This window comes from Schistocerca serialis, chromosome 2 (assembly GCF_023864345.2).
Source record: "Schistocerca serialis cubense isolate TAMUIC-IGC-003099 chromosome 2, iqSchSeri2.2, whole genome shotgun sequence".
NCBI classification, from domain to species: Eukaryota; Metazoa; Arthropoda; class Insecta; order Orthoptera; family Acrididae; genus Schistocerca; species Schistocerca serialis.
In genome coordinates this window covers 914,815,662-914,840,302 of record NC_064639.1, presented here as the reverse complement: position 1 = coordinate 914,840,302, position 24,641 = coordinate 914,815,662, and the positions used below count along the sequence as shown (strand labels likewise).

The 24,641-nt window shown below is 42.7% G+C and overlaps 1 protein-coding gene across 1 annotated transcript in view; it reads right to left on the bottom strand.

Annotated features, from left to right (window-relative positions):
* LOC126456513 (probable G-protein coupled receptor 179) overlaps window positions 1-24,641 on the bottom strand; it is a 1,523,402-nt gene that overhangs the window by 221,676 nt on the left and 1,277,085 nt on the right. Inside the window, exon 8 of the mRNA XM_050092263.1 lies at window positions 10,072-10,228. Coding sequence (XP_049948220.1) covers window positions 10,072-10,228 — 157 coding nt within the window. The remainder of the gene's footprint in view (window positions 1-10,071; window positions 10,229-24,641) is intronic.

The window sequence follows — 24,641 nt, the reverse complement described above, 5'->3', positions numbered from 1 at the left end:
TGACCAGGAATCCTTGACTTTTCTCCATTTAATTTCAATAAGCCCCTCTATATTTAGATTGATCCTCAGCATTTCCATTTACATTCGACGCCCCGAACCATCAAACGTTAACATTTCGTTTGTTATCCACTCTTTTCTCATGGTTTACTTCCACTTGGCAGTCTCGTCCCGGAGATTCGAATGGGGACTAGTCAGGAAATTTTTGCTAATGGAGAGATCATCACTGCATTTTTTCAATTAAGGGCAAATGTCCAGTGGATACTCATGTCTTTAATGCAGTGGTTTCCATTGCCTTCTGTTTTCTGATGGCGTTGACCATTGCTAAATGCCTTTAGGCCCACTCCAAGGGCAAGGGAATACTCTGAAACTCTGTTCATTCCTCCGCCCTCTTTGACAAGGCCATGGCTGAATTTGGGTATCTTCTTACGCCGGAAGTCTTCGCCCGCCATTGTTGATGATTCTTATTCAAAATGTAACGGGATTCGAACGAGGGTCCGAGTATGCTTTCATTACTAATCAAAGCCACTATACTTACACGTCGCCTATCAAAATAGATTGACAGTTTTACGTCCACGTATCAACACTTCTACTCCTGACCTTCAGCCCAGGGGAACATAAACATTAATGGCATGCTCTTGCCATATGTACTTCGGCTTGATAATCAGTATAAAAGCATACCAATTGTAATGGCTATAATTATCTGAAAATGACGTAAATAACCTGATGTAATGTTGTTCAGTACACTATCCTCAGTCATTAACAGAAATATCTGCACAAATACCAATTATATCCTTTATAAGACTTATGTTTTGAATACTAGGTGACGCTAACTTTGTATTCAGTGGTCAATGTAGCAGTTATGCTTTTCTCCTTTTCGTATTAAGAGTCGTTTCGGTGGAGTTTGTAATGAACCTTTTATACGAGCACCAAGTGAATACATAGCACGTATTTCTGAGGGTTCCATAAACGTAGAGTTACAGCTGAACGCCTGCATGGAGTAATTATTCGGATAATCACGTAAGTCAGTGCATGGCAAGAAGTTGCTGAAAGTTCTAGTCAGTACCCAGCAGTAATTAATGGCCTCTTAGAAAGGGTGCTTTATATTAATTGTCGAGGGGGAATAAGTCTGCTGAGACTTTAAATTAGATTTCCACGAACTTTGGGGACTGATCGACGTAAGGCTTGGGATTGAGGGCGGGAGACACGTTACCCAGCTGTCGTGGACACACTATATGGAGCTCTACGTTCTTTTACTGGTAGATAAACTACCAATTGACACAATACGCCTCAAGTTCCCATAAACCGTTGGTATATCTCTCCTCTCTCTCTCTCTCTAAATGTTTACTTTCTCTTAATTTCTCCCAGTTCTCTATAGTGTGAACCATAATTTTCTGATAGGATAGCTGACTTTATATATATATATATATATATATATATATATATATATATATATATATATAGTTTGCAGTAAGGTCGTACTGGAGTTGGGAAGAGTTTTCTACGATTGTGTGACAACGTTATAGCAATCCTAACGAACAGTTATTTCGTTTTATGACAATGAACTGTATATACGATTACTCATGATGATGTGAAACGGCCCATTTTACATTTCTATATACAGGGAAGTCAGAAATACTATGAAAAGCTTGTAGAAGTATTGCACGGCAGGTTGAGCTGGGAAATAATTGTTAAGAAAAAGAATTCATAACTGCGCCTTTTTACGAATTATTTAGTATTGAAGTAATCAGTCAGGTCATTGCAAGAGCAAATTCAAGAAATTGCGCGCGCTAAAATGCGAAAATGCGCACATTTCTGTGGGTCCGTGAATTATCATTTATTCAAAGGCTCATTACCAGGTAAAATGTGCCTTTTTGGGAAGTTATAAATTTAAGCTAGGTGAGTAAAATCTATTTTTGTTCCGTCTGAGGAAACGGAACAATAATTTTGTCTGGCATTACGAGCTCTGGGAGGCTGCCTCAATTTGCGCGCGTCGACTTGACAGGCTAACTCCAGTACTAAATAACTCCCTCACGTCGCTATGTATCTATTTTTTTTATCTAAACAGTTATTTCTCAGCACTACCTCCCTTCTAACATCCTTACAAGCTTTACAGACTCTTTCCGACCAACCTGTATAAATATGGCTACAAACTGATCACTTAGAGAGTGGCCGTTATTGAACTATAAGAAATATAATCTTTATAGCTTCTGAACGGTTTGTGCTAGGACGTTAAAACTACACGGTTGGCTGCGCGGCATGATAGGTATTAATATAGTCATGCATTGGTTGGCTTAGCGACGAAGTCCACTTCCATTTGGATGGGTTCGTCAGTAAGCAAAATTGGCGCATTTGGGTACTAAGAATCCGAATTTCGCGATCGAGAAGTCTCTTCACCCTCAACGAGTGACTTTGTGGTGTGCAAGTCCAGTCGCGGAATAATTGGTACGATATTCGTTAATGGCACGGTGACTACCGAACGGTACGTGAAAGTTTTGAAAGACGATGTCATCCCCATTGTCTAAAGTGACCCTGACGTCGACAAGATGTGGTTCATGCAATACGGAGCTAGAACCCATAGAAACAGGAGTTTGATATAATGGAGGAGCAACTTGGGGACCGAATTCTGGCTCTGGGGTATCCAGAGGCCACTGGCATGGGCCACGATTGTCCCGGATCTGAGCACATGCGACCCTTTTTTGTGGGGCAATATTAAAGACATGGTGTACTGCAACAACACCCCATTGCTGAGCTGAAAACAGCTATTCTGGAGGTCATCGGCAGCATCGATGTTTTCTGCGGCTCATACAGAATTTCGCCATTCGTCTGCGCCACGTCATCGCCAATGGTAGCAGGCACATCGAACATGTCAGAATCGAAATCCGAATATCTGTTGTGACGTTTAAATGTTGAATAATGTTTGTAACTAATTTACGTTTTTTCGTATAGTTCAATAATTGCCACCCTGTGTATAGTTACGATGTATACGATAGCGCGTGCCTGTGTTATTTCGATTTACGTTACAAACTTCTTTTGGGCAGGCATGCATCGTATTCGGAATAACGGAGGCACTGTGATATCGTATTCATCCGCCGAAACCGGGCAAGCGTCTTGCTAGTAAAATGTCTCGCTTATACGGTAATAAGCATAATGGATTTACAAGTACCGGTTGTCGACACATGTTTGACGACATATGCAAACGTGAGTCTGGTCACATGTCGGCACGGATAGCCATAAGATAAAGTGACAGTTCTCGTAAGGGCGAGATCCGGGTTCGAGTCCTACTCCGGCACAAGTTTTCATTGTCGTCATTCCATTCCATAGTTGTCCATATGCGCAGTTGTAAATACATTTAATGTACTTATATGATTTCCTTTTTCAAATACGGGTATGCATTAGTGATTTGTATCCTCCACCTTGCATGTGTTACATATATGGAAAACCTTCTAAGGGATAGAAGAAATAGATAGAGAGAAAATTTTTTCACGTTGGTTTCAAATTAAACTTTGTTGTCAATCAGACGTTTCCTGACACTGGGCAATTGATCATACATTTTGGTTCAAAAATGGTTCAAATGGCTCTGAGCACTATGGGACTCAACTGCTGAGGTCATTAGTCCCCTAGAACTTAGAACTAGTTAAACCTAACTAACCTAAGGACATCACAAACATCCACGCCCGAGGCAGGATTCGAACCTGCGACCGTAGCGGTCTTGCGGTTCCAGACTGCAGCGCCTTTAACCGCACGGCCACTTCGGCCGGCTACATTTTGGTGCCTGCATTGTGCACCCCTTTGTCTGCTAAGGACAACCGATATTGGAACGTTGTTTTTGATTCTCATTATGTACATCATTATTCCTTCTGATCTGTACTGGGTTATTTACAACAAATTTCGTTTATGAAACGAAAGTATGAAGTGCAGCTTAACTCTGTAAAACTCTTAACTCCTACTAGAAATCCTTGGAAGCTCCTTAACACTGTTCACAGATGATACAGTTGTCCACAAGAAAGCAGCAACGCCAAAAGACAGTATCAATTTGCGGAATGATCTGCAGAGGATTGATGAATGGTGCACGCTCTGCCCCATGTGACTTTATCAACTCACATCACAACTCACATGTACCTCGGAGGTTCGGCCTTTTTTCCGCATGAATAGAAAATTTGCTGTTTGAAGCGTCGCCAAGCCCAAGGGTGACGTAGCAGAGCGCCATGGTTGTGTACCATTACAGAGGAAGCTTGTATACAGCTTTAAGCCAAATTTCAAACTTACGTGTCACAGCGGGAGACAGTTACGGGATTTCGAAGAAGTGGTTCTTTAATTCTATTGCGCAGTATATTGAGGCGACGTAGGAATACGATGTTGGCCTATGATTCAGGACATGTCGTGTGGTTTCGGTAAGTCAAATCAGACGAATACCCGTACGTTTCTGCAATAAAGCAGGTGCCAACGAGATCTAAAACACTCACTTATACAGGGTGATTCTGTGATTATATTACAATTTTTCAGGGATGTTGGAGGAGAGTTTGAGGTAAGAGACCTTGGTGGTGTACCTCTCGACTCGGTGGTTTCTGGGCCAAGATCCTTTGCGTCACAGTGACACATCTACCTTTCTCCATCGTTTCTGAAAATCTGTAACATCATCTCGGAATCACTTCATATTCCTTGCATTCACATTGCAAGAACGCTTAAGAATAGTAAAACAGACTACCAGCCAGTAATACTGTTGAAAAGCTCTTTAATTTTTATCTACTTCCATTACAGTAAAGAGCCACGACTGATGATGACTTTAATTACTAAGAAACTTCAGTCACCACTATACTGCTGTGTAACTTTGGAGTTTATTCAGATTGTGTCATTTAATTATCACAGTATTTCACTTTCTGAGGACAGACGAAGTTTCTGTTGCCAAACTCAAGTCAAGGGGCTTTCAACTTTTCTAATCTCGCGTTCATTAATTTACTAGCCTTTTCTCCACACCTTCACCTACGTTCGCAAATGACATATGTGTTGAACACTCCTCTTCCCCTACTTCTCTGTGTCCACCTCTTCCTCCCTCTTTCTGCCCACCTCATTCTCCCACATCTATCTCTTTCCTCCTCCCCACTCTATCTCCTCCGACCTTCTCTCTTTGTCCATTTCCTCCACCTCCTCTCTCTGACCATGTCTTCCTCTTCCTACCTCTGTCCATATCCTCATCATACTCTCTCTTTCCATCTCCCTCTCCCCCCTCCTCATTTTCCACTTGCCCACTACCTATCTACACCTACCACCTGCCTCATTCATCTTCCCCACCTTCTCCCTCTGTTCATTTCCTCCTCCACCTTGTTGGTATGTCCTCCGCTCCATTCCTCTCTGCCTGTTCAAAGCCATACTCAATGGGATGTGTAGCCCCTGCAATACTGTTTAATGAAGAAGGCCGGTACTACTCCCATAACACGCATGTCACGCAAGGGCAGGTTACGTATCAGGGGCTTGAAAATCATTTATTTGCCCCTGAAGTGCTGGCTTCTGTGCAAAGTGGGTCGATAAATCAGGCTGATGCTACTACAACACAACGTACCTGTCAAATAGGGCAGTGTACAAATTGGGGCCCAAAAAACCGTTTCCTGTCCGTGACATGTAGGTGCAAAGTAAGTTGATTTGGCAGGCCGGTACTGTTTTTTATCTGTACCTCCGCTTGTATCGGAGCTAGGCAGCTATGTATCCAACAGTGCTGATACTTGTGAGGCCTGCTGTTTCTGTACCACATTTAAAAATACAGTTTAATGCATCAAAATAAACAACGCCGGCAAACGTACATATGTTACGAATAATGTACTGTAATTTAATGTACGAAACGCTAACTACAAACGTGGTCATTACTATGAGTAAAATTTTCACAGCTATTGTGCCGTAGCGCAACAGATATTCTGCATAAACTCAATATTTCCTTCTGTGCGAAACATTTTCAGGGAGTCCTGTATAGATGGGGACGAAACGATGGGACTCCAAAGAAAATCCATTCCACCGCATACAGTAGCCAGTGATAGGGGGGAGCTACACTGACACATGAAGAATGCTGTTTTTCCCAGTTACATAGAACCAAACCGCCATCTTGCTAATTCCCTTGGTGTTATGAAGAAAGATTGCCATAAAACTGTGGGGAGCAGTTGCAGTTCTAAAAATATAACTTACAGAGGAGACAGAGCCTAAACAAATGCTATGCTATAAATGAACCCTTACATCAAATACTTCACCGAACGTATTAAGGAATACTTGTAACGTATCAGTCCCAGTAATCGACCCCTAGCGGAAATATGGGGCATAATTCTGATAGAAGGCAGTTATGACTCCCTGAACGCATAGCTTTTACGCCTGCACGCCCACCAGTTGTCACTCGCTCCACCCCACTGCAGATGCTTAATGATCGAGCACCAGTGCTTTGCAGTGGTGTGAGTAAGAGGTTTGTAAAATACTATTTCGATTTTGGCAATAAGCTTTTCCTTTCTGTCAAACTGGGCAGTTTATAAGCTGTAGCTTTGAATATTTTTATGTTGAGATTCACAAATGGAGCGTAAATGAATGAAACGAATGAGTGTATCATAATTAAGCGTGTGGCGCTGTTTAGTTATTAACATCGCTGTTGTGAGTTATTTTTTTTTATTTTAAATATTGTACTGCTAAAGCGAAGTACATGTAGAGGAGATGCGCCATTCTTCAGCGAGATTGACGCGGTTAAATTGTAAATCGAAATTCATTGACTTACTTTTATAATAATTCTGCAGTTGTTTTTGATTATTCATTTTGATTTTTGAGGCGTGTATGCAGAATATCAATTCCAGCATATGATTATAATAATATTGAACATAAATGTCTGTGAGGTTGACATATTATGCGCTAATGTTACTTATTATTTTTCGCGTGGAATACCATGCATTCTCGAAAAAAATTTCGAAACACGTTAGACAGATGCATCCACCTTCCCTTCCTTCGTCTTCAACATCCCGCGAATTACATGGCTGTAGTTGTGACACCACTGTAGAGTACAGGGCGTTTATAATTAACCTTTCGCTACTTGAGAGTGTCCCCATGAGAAATGAGTGATCGTAGGACAATGAAACTTTGAGGAAACATTTGTAAGGACACATAAGAAGTTAACTGTGTGCCATGTCTACAATCCAGGTTACAAACGATCCTTCAGTGTGATGACCATCTGCATATACATCCGCCTTCAACGGCACTAGATACTGTCCTGCCGCTGTCCGAAACACCTGAGGTTTAGGTGGGATGTTTGCTAACTTCCTCGCTATGCCATATTCAAACCATCAGCGTATGTTAGTGTCCCGATGACAAGCCACGTCCTTCAGGGAACTCCACAAAAAGAAATCACCCGGTTTGAGATCTAATGATCGCGGTGGTCACGCACTTTTGAACGATCGGCGGATGATTCGGTTTCCTCCAAATATGTTACGGAGTAACCTAGTGACCTCACGAGAATTTGAGGTGGAGCTCAAACGTGCATCAAAGCGGTTCAGTCCAAAGCATCTCTCTACCGTAGGGCAGCAATCACAATTGACAAAGCAAATCACAGCAACATATGCCATTGACTCAGGGTGTCTTTGGTCCTTGCGGTGTAGTTCCCCAAAGAGAGGTGGACCAATCATGAACTGTGCCGTGAAGCCAAACTAAACAGTGACACGCCCACTGTGCCGGGGAACTTCATGAACGTTCGCTAGCGTTGACGATCCCAGTTGTGAATGTTGACTGGCTCAGTGAGACTGAAGTGTGCTTCATCACTTCATAAAATGTTCCAAGGCCGCATGTAGTCAGTTTCAACAGTTGGAAGAGACGTATTAGCAAATACTGGAAAAAATATTAAGTTTGCAATAAATAAGTAAATAAGTAAATACCCATACGGTAAATAGTTTTTCACATATACAAACTACTGATTCAAGAAGCGGGAGTTTAATTATAGCCGCCCCGTACTTCGCGCTCGGGCATTAGACGGTTGCAGAGGTGCGGAAAGAGTGATCAACAACCGGTGCACGTGAAAGTTTAAAAACTGTATTTTCCGAATGTGATAACTGTGTACTATCAGCATTGTGGCTCTAATCTTCGCGTGGTGTCGAATGGTGGAAGTGATATCTTACAGGTGTGGTCCTTTCTTCATAAAATATGAAACATGTTGGTGAAGTTTCGTTCCACTACAATTAAAACTACAGAAAGCACCAGGAGTTTTATGTTGTAGTTTATTGTAAACTTGGATTACTAATCACTGTTTACAATCACGTGAAGAAAATGGATAATGCAACACATCAGGTGATAGATTTTCCGAAGTACTAGACTGTAGTTTCCTGATACCATATTTGTTTGAAAAATTTGATAGTTCACATGTGATGTGTTACGATAGAGAAAGAAGCCTGTGATCACTGGAGACAGTGCCAAACGTTACCCGCAAATCGTAACACAACACACACATATGTAATAGTAACACATGTAAATCCGCCTGATGATGGAGGTTTAAGCTATCGAAACGAGTTGTAGATATAAATAAATCAGTGACTGGTAGACGTGCTGTTTCATTCGGTATCAATAACAGAGCGTAACCTAAAATGTTCGCATTTAAAGTTAAACGTGTGTTCCGCATTAATGTTAGTGTCATTGTGGTGCATAACACGATCAAGATCAAGTTTTAATCTGTCACGAAGTTTCATATCAGCGCACAATTCGCAGCAGAACGAAAGATTCATTCTTATTAAAACTATACGAGAAAGACAGTGCTGGCTTTCATTCGACCATAACTTTACTCATTTCCAAGTTATGACCTAGGTTTCTTCCTTGCAGGTGATGTAAAAGGTGATGGCGTTAACGTACGGACAACGCATTGAGATCGTCCCGGCATCAAAAAAGAGGGCGATCTAAATCGTCGGTTTGAATCTGTAGAATGGGTGACACGCAACATTGATGCCCTTACGATTTACTTTTTACAGATGAAGCTGATTTGTGGGCGGACGAAGTGGTAAGTAAACAGAATCATAGAACAATGAAATTTTTCTGGGTTTGTGACCGAATTGTCAATATGTAAAACTATCGACGCTTCGGTCACTGTTGCAGTAAACGAAAACGCCCTGAAGAAGGTCACTCGCAACAGTGACCGAAACGTCGGTAGTTTTACATATTGCCAATGCGGTCACAAACCCAGGAAAAATTTATTGACTGTGACAATGGCAGCGGAAGCCTACGTTTACAGAATCATAGAAACTGATCAGATGTGAACCCTCTCTGGATGGATCCATCGAAAGTAGATGGCTCATCGAAAGTGATGGTCTGATATGGAATATGCGGTTAACGTATTGTTGGGCCCTACTTCATCCCGCTCTTTGCAGCTGTCGGAGAAAGATGTTTTGCCGTCGGTGCTGTCTCGAGACTGGACATTGCTAATTTCTTTCAGCACGATGGTGCCCCACCTCGTTACTGGCAAGTCTGTCAGTCATCTCCAGAGATGGACGGCTCGCAGAGGTCCATTGGAATGACTGCCACGAACTCCGGGATTAAATAATATAAATAAAATTCATTAGATTTCTATATTTGGAGACATGTGACCGTAATTTTGTATCTGTTGAATATGGGAGTCCATACATGCCTGAGGAAGCGGAATGTTTACATTTATGCTCCCATTCTCGTACATGTGTTGGATAAAGTACATGAAGAACAAGTGAAGAGAAAAACAACAACTTTATTACGTGATGGACAAGTAGTCGAGTGCATCCTAGAGGCCTTATGCGGTGTTACTGGCATTCATGATTTTGTGTATAAAAAACGACGTAACTCTACAGTTTTGCATAAACGAAACATACCACTGTTTGTGTCGCGTAATTCTCTATCTCTTTGATGTGTTACATGACCACCTTCCGGTCTGAAAAATTACGAGTCGCATCCAACACACTTTACACTTTTCCTCCTCCTCAATCTCATAGTACTCAACATTAAACTTATCTTCATCCACTTGCATTTATTTTAGAAAGGTGGTCCCACAACTGTGTACCACCATACAGTGTAAGAGCGGCTGCTGCTGCTGCCTGCTGGTGGACCCACCTTGCACTTGCGCTGCCGGAAGACGACCCAGGCGAGCGAGACGGCGGCGAACATGCAGAGCAGCTGGACGGCGAGCACGGCGTGCCGCACCGCGCCCCAGGGCGCGTCCACGTCCTCGCCAGCAGCGCCGCACCATGGCTCGGCGCACCCGGGACACCTGCCGGCACAGCACAGCACCTGCCGCCGTCACCCCGACCTGTCGCTTCATCAAAGTAAACAAAACCTAAATACCAAAAGGAAACATAGTCGTACAAAATCCTAATCGTCCCGTTAAAAGAAAACACTGCTAGCTTTCGAGTACTTTAGTTGGAGTTTGGCTGGTATCAGGCAGTCACGTGAATCACCACTGCTGATATTATAAGTTCGCAAACAGATAGAGAATAGAACGCTGACACTGTTTCTTCTACGTCTATGTTAGGTTTTGGAACGCAGGTTGTGGTGATAGACTGTTTTATAGCGACATGAGAGATGGATTGTGATCTGTATTGTGAGGTGGTGATGCCAAAGATCCAATGTTTGGTGACATTCCGATCTGCAGCACAGTCCGAGGCTTAGATTAGATCGAAACGTGAATCTGTGCTCGTATAGATCTCAAATTTTCCCTGAGAAATTCAATTCTCTAATTTATCTACGGTAATGTTGGAAGCTGAAGAAGTGAGTTAAAATTTATGCTGCAGTCGGGACTCGAACTCGGGTCTGATATGATGACCATTACACCTCCAGAGCATAATGGTCAACAGAGCTGCACGAACTACCCAAGTCAAATACCCTCCCAAACACAAACCCCAATTCACATCTCCTCTTATATTGTCACTATTACCAGGGCTCTCCGACAAGATCTATACGATCACATGTAGTACAACACTTCCCATTTCGTCCAATGCTGGGGTGCTATTCCAATCTCGGAGAGCCCTGGTAATAGTGACAATATAAGGGGAGATTTGAATTGGAGTTTGTGTTGGGGAGGGTATTTGACTTGGGTAGTTCGTGCAGCTATGTTGACCATAATGCTATCGTGATATAATAGTCAGCATATCTGCCTAATAAGCAAGAAAACCCAGGTTCGAGTCCCGGCCACAGCAAAAATTTTAATTCGCTTCTTCAGCTTCCAACGTTATCGTGAATTGATGCGTTGGCGAAGCGATATAGAACGCTTCAGTTGATCCACGTGTATTTACCAGTCGGCTGAATCACCGCAATAAGACAAGTCGAGGTGGAAACGTGACTCACTGTCCGAAGGAGCTAACGTATTTAGTCGTGACCAACGTGAATGAAGGTGCCCAATGGTTGGTCTACGAAGACTGTCCAGTGTGTCTAGAATGCTTATTGTGTACGAACCCGTGGTCTAGGGGTGCCGTCACGGTAGCTCACCGTGTTCGGTCAGTTGACTGGGTGTCGTCTGTAATAATAATAATTAAAAAAAACTGATTGGAGAGCGAAGCATTCAACGATGAACTTGAAGGGGCGTCATGTGATGTCCACCCAGACCAAATGACGAGAATATTAAGGAACAAATATGAGAGAGGGGGGAAAATGGTGTTTGTAGCGCTTTTGACTAGTGACGACGACGTCCTCGGTCCCGCGTTCGAAGCTCATCGCTGCTTAAATTTTCAATAAATCATCAGCAATGGTGGCCGAAGACTTCTGACAAAAGAAGTCAACCTCATTCTGCCAACGGCCTTGTCAAAGAGGGAGAAGGCGAGGACAGAGGTTCAGGGCACTCTCTTGCTCTTGGGGTGGGAAACTGTCTCTAAAAAGAGGAATATGACCAACAGCATGAGGATTCAGAAGGGAATTGAGACCACTGCATTAAGACACATAACGTGTATCGACAAGACATGTGGCCTGCAATTGAAAAAGTGTAATGATGATCTCTCCATTGGCAACAGATTCCGGATATGTGGGAGCATACTGCCAAGGGGGAGGCGACCCTGAGAGAAAGACTGAACAGCCAAGGAAAGGATAACGTTCTACGAAATGTGGCGTGGCATGTTAGAAGTTTGAATGTGGTCGGGAAGCTAGAAGATCTGAAAAGGTGAATGCAAAGGCTCCGTCTGGACTATACTACAATAGTCGATACCCATAATGTGTAGCCTGGTATCGATCATTTCAATTATTAAATATATTACATTTAAGACACTGTGGAAGAGTGATTTATGATGTAATGATATTATTTTGAGCAAAGACTGATATTTAAATACAACGACTAACAATTATATAATATGTAAATGTGTAACATAATAATAACCATGAACCATCAATTTTAAATCACGAATATAATAACCGGTATGTAATTCATTTAACAATAAGCAAACATAAATATTAGTATCGTTATTCCTTTCGTTAATGAACTGTAAATTGATCTCGAAATTTCTATTTGGAAAAGTTATTGTAACTTAATCAAAAAAGGTAAAACCAAAGCTAAAATTATGTAATTTCTAGCAATATGTAACTTCAAACCCAAATTTGTAAACCAGAGCTAATATCATCACCAAAATAAATAACTGATCATTGTCAGCACTCGTAATTTGCTACATTACTTACGCTTGGACGCATTTTTCGAAATTTCACTGTTGTAGAAAAATCAAACAGCTTGTGCATATCTAATGCAAATATTCGGAACATTTTCTGTGCGGCAGTTGATCTGTATTTTTTAAATTAACAAAACGCGTTGTTGTAAATAACTCATATTTACTTTTAAAGATTAAATTGTACGATTTCTAACCTGAAATTTTACGTAACAAAATGCTATTTTATTTTGTACATACTCTCATTGCTAATCTTTCGTATATTTGTAAATTTTAATTGTAACTATTAATTTCACGATACTATAATAATGAATATCAGAAACACTCATTGATTGTGAAGTATAAATAGGGAACGCTGCCATGCAGCGCCAGTTCAGTTGAGTTCAGTTCAGTTCTAGTTCAGTTCAGTGCTGTGAGTCTGTCTGTTTTAGTCTGTCAGTTGGTACTTGTGTGATCACTTTTGTTCGGGAAAGTTCTCTCTGTCAGCTGTTGTATTATCAAAGAGAATATGTATCAAATTGGATGTATGAGGGACTTTGGAATGACAAATAAGCGTGAACATAATTGACGAGACCTGGAATGTTATTGGAAGAAAGCCCCAGACACCAGAACCAGGCATGCCGGCCAGAGTGGCCGAGCGGTTCTAGGCGCTACAGTCCGGAGCCGCGCGACCGCTACAGTCGCAGGCTCGAATCCTGCCTCGGGCATGGATGTGCGTGATGTCCTTAGGTTAGTTAAGTTTAAGTAGTTCTGAGTTCTAGGGGACTGATGACCTCAGAAGTCCCATAGTGCTCAGAGCCATTTGAACCAGAACCAGGGCTAGATACGTAAAATTACAAAATAGTATTCATAGCCGCTACTTATCTCTACCCCAGGTGTAACAGATGTTGTTGTTGTTTTTTTTAAACATATATACACCGTCATATAATTAATAAAGTAGTGGATATGCGATAAGATGAACATAGGGTAGTATCAACAGCAGCAGAAAATTATTTACCGGGATTAGGACTCGTTACGAATAGCAAGATATGGCAGAGAGTGAGTTATGTGAACATTTCAATGGAATCTCATTGAGTGGAATCGAATTGTCTTCAGTGACGAGTGTCGCATCGTAAAGAGTCCCAGTGAATAGCGAAGACTTGTCTGTAGGTGCCCCAAGCAGAGGTGGGACCAATCTATCACCGGCCACACGCTCCGACAACCGGGAACGATGGTCTAAAAAGAGGTTCAAATGGCTCTGAGCACTATGGGACTTAACATCTGAGGTCATCAGTCCCCTAGAACTTAGAACTACTTAAACCTAACTAACCTAAGGACATCACACACATCCATGCCCGAGGCAGGATTCGAACCTGCGACGGTAGCAGTCACGCGGTTCCAGACTGAAGCGCCTAGACCCGCACGGCCACACCTGCCGGCAACGATAGTCTGGAGTGCGGTTTCCTGTCATAGCAGGACCCCTTAGGTTGTCATCCGCAGCAACCTTGCAGCACAGCAGTACATCGACAATATTCTACTCCCTGTTTTGTTGCCGATCATGGTAGTCCATCCTGGGTTTACATTTCAGCAACATACCCGCCCTCATACTCCGAAAATTTCTACTGTTTGTCTTTGTGCTGGCCAATGAGCAGTAGGTTCTCCGGGTCTCTCCCCAGTTGAGAACGTTTGGAGCATTATGGTCAGGGCCCTCCAACCAGCTCGGAATTTTGACGGTCTAACGCGCCAGTTGGACAGAATTTTGCATGATATCCCTCAGGAAGACTCCCAACAACTCTGTTAATCAATGACTACCGAATAACTGCTTCCATAATGGCCAGAGGTGGACCAACGGGTTATTCACTTGCCCAGTCTGTGAAGTACTTTCTATTGAATAAACGATGAGGTTTAAGGTTTTTGGGTCATGCCCCTGATGAAAATGGATTGCTGACCGACTGGATCATACCCCGCAAAGGAACATATGATGCTCGGGCTGTTCCAGAATGCTTTCTCTTAAAAAAAAAAAAAAAAAAAAAAAAAAGTTTGCGTACTCAGAACCACATGAAATAATGAAGTATTCTTTCTTTTTTCCTTTCTTTCTTTACACTAATTTACTTCTGTCCATATTGCACCTGCCTTTTTCTTTGTTATCTCCTGGAGGAACTTGAAACCTTTTGTTCTGAATCTTTCTTTTTCTACTATTTCTTCCTGCATTATTTTCATTTCCCTTAGGTCAGTTTTAACTTCTTTTATCCATGTCACTGATGTTTTGGGGTTTCTGTCAACAAAGTTAAAAATTCTTTTTGTTATCCTAGCCTTTTCAGGTGCCCATAGAATGAAATTCTTCTCTTCATCATCGTTTCTGATATTCACTCTATTTTTCCGCAAACTTCTTAAATATTCCCTATTACCATTTCCGTGAGCACTTTGTATTTTAACGTTTTTCCTTCATAAGGAAGATTCTTCGATATTTAAATCCCCTTTGACGGCTTTTTGTACAGTGAGCCAGTTAGCGCGTACTTCCTATCTTTTAACTCTCTTTCAAGTTTTGTGTGAGTTCTTTGAGGGAATTTGATCCAATTTTTTTCAGCACTTCGGCAGTGATGCCACCTTTTCTCGAAGCTCTGTTATTGCTAAATTTGAGGATATGCCTCGTGAGGATGGGTGTAAATGAAGATTTCATTAGGGAATCTTGACGGGCTCACCCGCCCGCGTAGTTGCGCGTCTTAAAGCGGTGCTCCCGGGTGGGGGAGGTGCTCCGCTCCCGGATAGCATTCGCCTGGCGGATTAACGATGGGGGTCGGTCGGCCAGCCTGAATGTGGTTTTTAGGCGGTTTCCCACTTCCGACTGGGGCTGGTACCCAAATCTCATCTTAGTTACACGACTTACAAACATTCAGAAAACTTCCATACGCTTGCATATGAATAAGGCTACATGCAGACAGTTGGGATACACATGCCTTCCCACTGAGTAACAGTGTGCGATAGGATGGACTTCCGGCCACCCCTTAAATTAATCGTGCTATATCTCTTTAGTAACCAAACCGATCCTGCGCCGATTGGGGACAAAGACACAAGAAAAGGAATAAGTATCTTTAGGTGGATTCAGAGCAGTTGAAGGGTTTTCTGAATATCGTGCCAGTTCCCAGTAGATTTACTCATTGCTCGAGGCCAGCCTTCCGTCTGATGAAGTGTTTTTGACATATGTAATTATACATAAACGTAGGCTTCCTCGGCCATTGTCGCAGTCAATAAAAATTTTTCTGGATAAAAAATGTCGTGTGACTAGGGCCTCCCGTCGGGTAGACCGTTCGGTGGGTGCAAGTCTTTCGATTGGACGCCGCTTCGGCGACTTGCTCGTCATAGGGGATGAAATGATGATTAGGACAACACAACATCCAGTCCCTGAGCGAAGAAAATCTCCGACCCAGCTGGGTTCGTCCCGGGCCCTGAGGATTGACATTCTGTCGTGCTGACCAATCAGCTACCGGGGGCGGACATTTTTTCTGGATTTGTGACCGCGTTATCAATACGTAAAGCTACCGACGTTTCGTGAAACGTTTCGGTCACTGATGAAAGTGATCTTCTTCAGGGTGTTTTTGTGTACTGCTGAATGAGAAAACTTTGACTCTTATACAGCTGCAGACGTGGCTGTTATCTAATCCTGATAGGCTGTTAAGGATGAAGGGCAGGGATGTTGGTATTTTTATTATTTCTTTTTATTGGTGGAAATACGAAATTATGATTCTTGGAAATCGGCGAATGGAAAACCAGGTGGCAGTTGTGACGCGGCGTTGTCTTCCTGCCTTCTAGAGCCGGTTGAGGCGCGCCAGTCCCCTACGTACCTGCTGCCTCTGTCACGTCTCAACATTAACGCAGCTGTTCATGCCAGTTTGTCGTTGATAATGGTAATTTAACTGAAACTAGTTGCGAAGCTCATTGTGCAAACTAAAGCACAGTTGAAGGTTCACCATGAATTTTAATTGTTATTTGGCAGATGAATATCGTCACCTGCGAACATATAAACATACACCCTCAATAACATAAATAAGGATTTCATTTCTTTCCCCGTGCGAGTCACATATTCTCCTTTCATTGTCATTAAACGTGAGACGTTTGTTAGGCCGTGAGTCGGTATCGAAACACAAGAGACTCCCCTGAGTGTTTGTGGGCCGCGCACGAGACAGGGGGGAAGAACGCCTCGTCATAATTGCGGCGCGGAGATTGTTAATTTCGCCCCTTTTTCCGACACCTCGTCAGCAGCGTTTGCGGCCCGTTAACCCCGGCGCCGGCGTCGATTAATTAATACGAGTGGGGGGCGGAGGGCGCCCCAATTAGCGCTGAGAAGGGCCGAAGGGCTGGAGGGGAGCGTAGGGTCGCGTCTGGTGTGAAGTGAGGCGCGCCAAAGGGCGGCGTTTACTGCGACCGGCTCGTAGTCGTGGGTCGACGCGTTGACTTCTGATCTTACATTCGTTTGCACCTTCTTGACGCCAGTGATAGTGATAAAATCGACATGTGGTACTAGTAGTATAGGTAGATAACACGATGGGAACGTCGATCAAAATTTAAATAGTGTAAATGGACCGTGTAATCAAGTGGAGATCTAATCTCGTTATGCTATACTGAATGAACTTAATAAGTGTGTCAGTCAGTATGATTAGTTCAACGTGCGATACTCTTTATCTTCTTTCCCTTTTCCTTTTCTCGTTGGCATTTGGCGCCCGGGTGCCATTCCTCAAGCTACCATTCTCCCTTGAGAAGAATCGGTGTACCTCTTCTGGTTGATATCACTGTCCATTATAAGAACGTTTTCTAATTGTTTGCGCTACAGTCTGGAACCGCACGACCACTACGGTCGCAGGTTCGAATCCTGCCTCGGCCATGGATGTGTGTCATGTCCTTAGGTTAGTTAGGTTTTAGTAGTTCTAAGTTCTAGCGGACTGATGACCTCAGAAGTTAAGTCCCATAGTGCTCAGAGCCATTTGAACCATTTTTCTAATTGTTTGTGTAGTGTGTATCTGAAACGGGACACGGGTACCAGTGAGGTATTTTCTTACTTGCTATTGGGAAACAGCCTAAAATCCACATCTATGCTAACAGCTTACCAGATTTCTGGCTCGCCTCCCCTCCTCAAGCCGATTGTATCAAGGGAATTTAATTTATTCCACAACGCAAAATCAATAAAACTGTACTCATATATTCGCCTTGTACCTTTACTGAATCGTGATAAATGCAGGATCAAGAAAACTAAATAAACATCACTCTGACATGAAATACAATTCTCACAACTGTGTAGTATGGAAAAGTAATGTACCTAGAGAATTACCTAGGAACACATGATGGTTTTTCGTCGGTATTCAGTCCAATCGCTGGTTTGAGAAGTACATGAAGGGATACACACTGGAGACCGCAATAAGCAGATTCCGCCATCTTCCACTGTTTTAGTTGTTGCCTTCATATTTTAGAGCTATTTGCATTGAAGCGCCAAAGAAACTGCCATAGGCATGATTATTCAAATAGAGAGATATTTATACAGGCAGTATACGGCGGAGCGGTCGGCAATGTCTATACAGGATGGGTCACTAGCTATTGCCACCAAGAATAACTCCGAAAGTATGATAGTAGCTGAAAAGTTTGTCGGACAAAAGTCGCATGGGAGAACTGGGGCCACAATACGACGTTGGATTTTTGTTGCTAGGTGGGGTCGCTTCAGGAATATGAAGACCCACTTTGTTTTTTTTTTTTTTTTTAAATGGGGTGCTACAGTTTGGTACTCATTTTCTGATAACAGATATCGAGACGAATCTAATGTTGTGCAACAGTAAGGTCTTTGAAGGTCAACGAAGGTCACAAACGTGGCATGAACGTCAATTTAGAGAAGGTGTTCGAAGTTATGACCATTGGTATCAATTGCAGTGCTGCGATCTTCTTTTCATGGATTGAGTGGTATTCCTTATCACTTCGGCACTTACCGCAGCACATTCTCTGACACTTCTCTCTCACATATGTTCAGGTGTAGTTGGAATGTCTTTATAAACAATGTCTTGCGGCATCGAGTCTGGCGAATGAGCCGGCCACGACACGTCTCCTCCGCATCCATTCCAACGATTTGGGAACTGTCTCTGCAGCACATTTCTAACCATCAGCGAAAAATGTGCCAGACACCCATCGCGTTGATACCATAGTCTGTTCCTTATTTGTAAGGGTATTTCTTCCAATAACAGACCTAATGTTTCTTGCAGGAATGTGGTGTACTTCCCAAGATTAATATTTCCTTCTATGAAACAGGGGCCTATAATTCTGTCCTCCAGAATCCCACACCATACATTCACCGACTACTGCCTTTGGTGTGTAACTTGCCGCAGCCAACACGGAGATTCAGTTGCCCAATAATGCACGTTATGCAAATTAACATTTCCATGGTTCGTGAATGTACCCTCGTCAGTAAATAAAATCAAATCAATAAATGTGTCATCCTTTTAAATCTGACGTTGAGCCCACCGGCAGAATTCAATGCGACGCGTACAATCCGTACCAGTTAACTCTTGTTGGAGACTGATATGGTAAGGATGATATTTATGGCGATGCAGAACACGAACAACCCTACTCTGGCTCATGTCAGATTCCCTTGCGATTTGGGCCAACTAACACAAGGATCTCGAACCACAGTGTCAAGAGTACCAATTTCCTTTCCCTCGTTAGTAACTTTTCTTAGCCGGATATGTTTCCGATGCGTTAAAAATTCAGTTGTTCTCAATTTATCATACATATATTTCAGTGTATGAGTGTAGGGTTAGTACGTTGAGGATATCTTTCAGCGTATAAGTCTCTAGTTCTCACCGAATTTCGGTGGCATTATCCCTAAATGAGAAACATATCGACTTCTTCTTCAAAGGAATACGTTATTCCCATTTGCCTGATTCGGCGATACTAGTCTTATCGTTCCTAATAGCGTTATACTGAGAAACTGACGAATATGTTTACATTTTAATGGCAAGTTAGATGTATACGTCATATTCGACGAATATTTACTATTTGCACGATATACGAGAGAGAATTCTCAGAGCAAGTGCTTCGATAAGTGCCGAAGTGATAAGGAATACCAGTCAGTCCATGATAGGTAGATTGCAGCACTGCATTGATACCAATGGTCGTCTCTTCGAACACCTTCTCTAAATGGAAGTTCATGCCACATTTGTGTCCTTCGTTGGCCTTCAAAGACATTACTGTTACACATCACTGGATTCGTCTCAATAGCTGCTATCAGAAAATAAGTATCAAACTAAAATCAAAGTTGACTTACATATCTCTGATGCGACCCCACCTAGCAGCAAAAAACCTACATCATATTATGGCCCCCGTTGTCCCATGCAACATTTGTCCTACAAACGTTTCAGCTACTATCATACTTTCGGAGTTATTATAGGTGGCAATAGGTAGTGACTCACCCTGTACAAGACAACAAGTATCTGGAGAAGTTGTTAGGTCGGTTACAGCTGCTACAACGACAGGTTATTAAGATTTAAGTGAGTTTCAACCTGGTGTTATAGTCGGCGCGTGAGCGATGGGACACAGCATCTGCGAGACAGCACTGACGTGGTGATTTTCCTGTATGACCATTTCAAGAGTGTACTGTGAATAACAGGAATCCGGCAACATATAAAATCTCCGATATCGTCGCGTCCGGAAAATATCCTGCAAGGACGGAACCAATGACGACTGAAGAGAAACGTTCAACGTCAGAGAACTGCAACCCTTCCGTAAATCGTTTCAGATTTGAATACTGGACCATCAGCGAGTGTTAGCGTGCGAACCATTCAACTGCGCGACACCAAGCTTTACGCTTCGGCTGGGTTTGTCAACCCTGACACTGGACTGTTGATGACTGAAAACATGTTGCTTGATCGAACGAGTCTCTTTTTAAATTGTATCGAGCGGATAGGCGTGTACCGAGACAACCTCACGAATCTATTTTTTATTAAAAATGAAACTCCTCCACGTGTACTTAACATAAAATCTTCAGTACAGCGGGAGGAGTTTCATTTTTAATAAAAATTATACCAGCTGCGTCCCATGAACATCCACCTTAAATATGGATGTACGAAGATCATGAATCTATGTTCCATGCATGTCAGCAGGGGACTGTTCAAGCTTGTGGAGGCTCTGTAATGTTGTGGGGAGCGTGCGGTTGGAGTGATGTGGGACCCCTGATATGTCTAGATACGAGTCTGACAGGTGACACGTACGTAAGCATCCTGTCTGATCACCTGCATCCATTCATGTCCATTGTGCATTCTGACGGACTTTGGCGATTCCAGCAGGATAATGCGACACCCACACGTTCAGAATTCCTACAGAGCGGCTCCAGGAACACTCCTCTGAGTTTAAACACTTCCACTGGCCACCAAACTCAGCAGACATGAACATCATTGAGCATATCTGGGGTACCTTGCAACGTGCTGTTTAGAAGCGATCTCTACCCCCTCGTCTCTCACGGTTGTATGGACAGTCCTGCAGGATTCATGGTGTCAGTTCCCTCGGCACTTCTGAGTGCTCGCGTGTCATACACGGTATCAGGCAGGTGTACCAGTTCTTTGGCTCTTAAGTGTATATAACATGTGGACAGTTAAACCATTCTTCTTTAGTACAGCGCCGTCGTGTGCCTTGAAACAGAAGAAAGTCTTTTACCTTGGAACACGTTATACTTGCTAACAGACTGAGTTCCTTTACTGGTTAATAGCTTTAACTGTCTTAAACAGGAAACTGGTTTTAGTTTCTAATACCTCCTGTTTAACAATATGTTTAAGTTGGAACTGGTTGCTGATACCACTACTGCTTCATCCGATTTCACTTTCTGACCACTGATGTGTAGTACGGTAATAATGTGTGGGACAGGCGATTAAACATAATACTGACAAAATTTTCTCGTCTGCAGAGCCTTTAAACTTCAAGAGGAGATTTGTTCCTAGATAGATAACAGTGAATTTTTTTTCACACTTGGGGGAACCTTATACTTCGGAGTAATTCTCGTAATTTGAGAAAAAGGCTGCAGCACACGAAGTGTATGTCATAATTTAAAAATTGTATTACATAGTATATTAACCTTCTGCTACACAGCTGGCTGCCAATGGCATTGCCGCAGTGGTAACACCGGTTCCCGTCAGATCACCGAAGTTAAGCGCTGTCAGGCTGGGCTTCCACTTGGATGGTTGACTATCCGGTCTGCCGTGGGGTTTTGGGCAAACAGGGTGCACTCAACCCTTGTGAGGCAAACTGAGGAGATACTTGATTGAGAAGTTGCGGCTCCGGTCTCAGAAACTGACATACGGCCGGGAGAGCGGTGTGCTGATCACATGCCCCTCCGTATCCGCATCCAGTGACGCCTATGGGCTGAGGATGAGGTGGCGGCCGGTCGATGCCGGTGGGTCTTCATGGCCTGTTCGGAAGGAGTTGAGGTCTTAACACAGCTGGCTAGGGCGAAAGTTTTAAAAGTGTAACCAGATACAACACCCTCTCTCAGGGGCCAATCTTGTTGACTATTAAGTATGCATGCACCCAGAAATGCATTCAGTCACTTGAAACACGCTGACGCCACAATGCGGGCGACGTGTGTAGTATTTCAAAGAAACCAGCCTCAAACACGGCTACTCTGTGTTTGATATTAGTAGACCTCTCCTGGCGAGGAATGCCCTTTTTGCCAGTGCTAGTCTTCTTTTTATGTCCTACTTGCTTCATCCGTCATGGGCTATTTTGCTGCCTAGGTAGCAGAATCCCTTAACTCCATCTACTTTGTGACCAGCAATCCTGATATTAAGTTTCTCGCTGTTCTCATTTTTGCTACTTCGCATTACTTTCGTCTTTCTTCGTTTCACTCTCAGTTCACATTCTGTGATCATTAGACTATTCATTCCATTCATCAGATTCTTTAATACTTCACTTTCACTGACGACAGCTGTGTCATCAGCGAATCTTACCTTCGATATCCTTCACCTTCAATTTTGATTCCACTACTGAACATTCCTTTTATTTCCGTCATTGTTGCTTCGATGTTCAGATTGATCAGTAGGGGTGAAAGATTATATCCCTGTCTTACAGCCGGCCGGTGTGGCCGTGCGGTTCTAGGCGCTTCAGTCTAGAACCACGTGGCCGCTACGGTCGCAGGTTCGAATCTTGCCTCGGGCATGGATGTGTGTGATTTCCTTAGGTTAGTTAGGTTTAAGTAGTTCTAAGTTCTAGGGGACTGATGACCTAAGATGTTAAGTCCCATAGTGCCCAGAGCCATTTGAACCATTTTTTGAACCTGTCTTACACCCTTTTTCACCAGTGCACTTCGTACTTCGTCTTCCACTCTTATCATTTACTACAGCTTACCGCCATTTTTCTCAAAAGTTCGAGCATCTTACACCTTTTTACATTTTATATGTCAGTTTGACAGTTGTTACTTGAAACCTTCATTGAGGAGCAATATTAACGGTCGGTAGTGTACATGCACTAAGGTGCATAACATTAATCTTAGGCTTTATAGTCACGCCTCATTAACTGAAAATTTTTCATAATCATTGTTCTTGCTGACTATTCTCTGAAACTTACAATGCAGTATCTGATATCGCAGTCTCTGTTTCACCATGACGTAATCTAACTGAAATCTCCCTGTATGTCTCAATCTTTTCAAATATATCCGATCCTCTTGTAATTCTCGAACAGAATATTCACTACTAACGTCTGAAATTCATTGCAGAACTCAATTAGTCCTCTCCTGTCTCATTCCTTCTATTAGGGCCATATTCTCCCGTTATCCTTTCTTCTACTTCTTCCCCTACAACAGCATTCCAGTCCCAGTGACTGTTACATTTTCATCCCTCTTTATGTGCTGAGGTATCTGTTCAATATCCTCATATACTTTCACCATTTCTTCATCTCCGGAACCCAACCTGATCTTCTCCGAGGTCAGATTCGACCTGTCTTTTAAGTAATTCGCGTCAGTATTTTACAGTCATGACATAAGGATATGATTCAGTAATATTCACTCCTGTAAGCACCTGCCTTCTGTGGTGTGTTAGGAATGAGATGGATGGGAAGTGCAGGGAAGCTGAGGCAAAATGATTGCATGAAGAATGTCAAAATGTCGAAAAACAAATGACTGTCGGGAGGACTGTCTCGGCGCATAGGAAAATCAAAACTACCTTCGGTGAAATTAAAAGCAAGGGCAGTAACATTCAGAGCGCAGTGGGAATTCCACTGTTAAATTGAGAGGAGGGAGCGGATAGGTGCAAAGAGTATATTGACGGCCTCTATGAAGGGGAGGACTTATGACGTGATCGCAGAAGAAACAGTAGGCAATAGGGAGGACATGGGGGAACCCGATTAGAACCAGCATTTAGAAGAGTTTTGTCAGACTTAACACCAAATAAGGCAGGAGGGATAGGTAACACTTCATCATTGGGACAGCAATAAGATTGCTGACGGTGGTGTGTAGAATGTATGAGAGTGACAATATACCATCAACTTTCGGAAAAACAGCGTCAATACAATTTCTTAGATTGCCAGAGCTGACAAGTGCGAGAATTATCGCACAATCAGCTTAAAAGTTCATATATCCAAGTTATTGACAAGAGTAATATACAGAAGAATGAAAAGAAATTTCAGGATTTGTTAGATGATAATAAGTTTGGCTTTAGGGAAGGTCAAGACATCACAGGGGCAGTTCTGACGTTGCGGTTGATACTGGAAGCAAGACTGAAAAAAAATCAAGACACGTTCATAGGATATGTCGACCTGGAAAAAGCGTTCGACAATGTAAAATGGTGCGAGATGTTAGAAATTCTGAAAAATATAAGTGTAAGCTATAGGGAAAAACGGGTAACATACAACAACTACAAGAACCAAGCGGGAACAATAAGAGTGGAAGATCAAGAACGAGATGCTAGGATTAAAGAGAATAGCAGACAGAGATGTAGTTTGTTGTTCGATTTATACGTCGAAGAAGCAGTGATGGGAGTAAAAGAGAGATTCAACGGCAGGATTAAAATTCAGGGTGAAAGGATATCAGGGATAAGATTCGCTGAT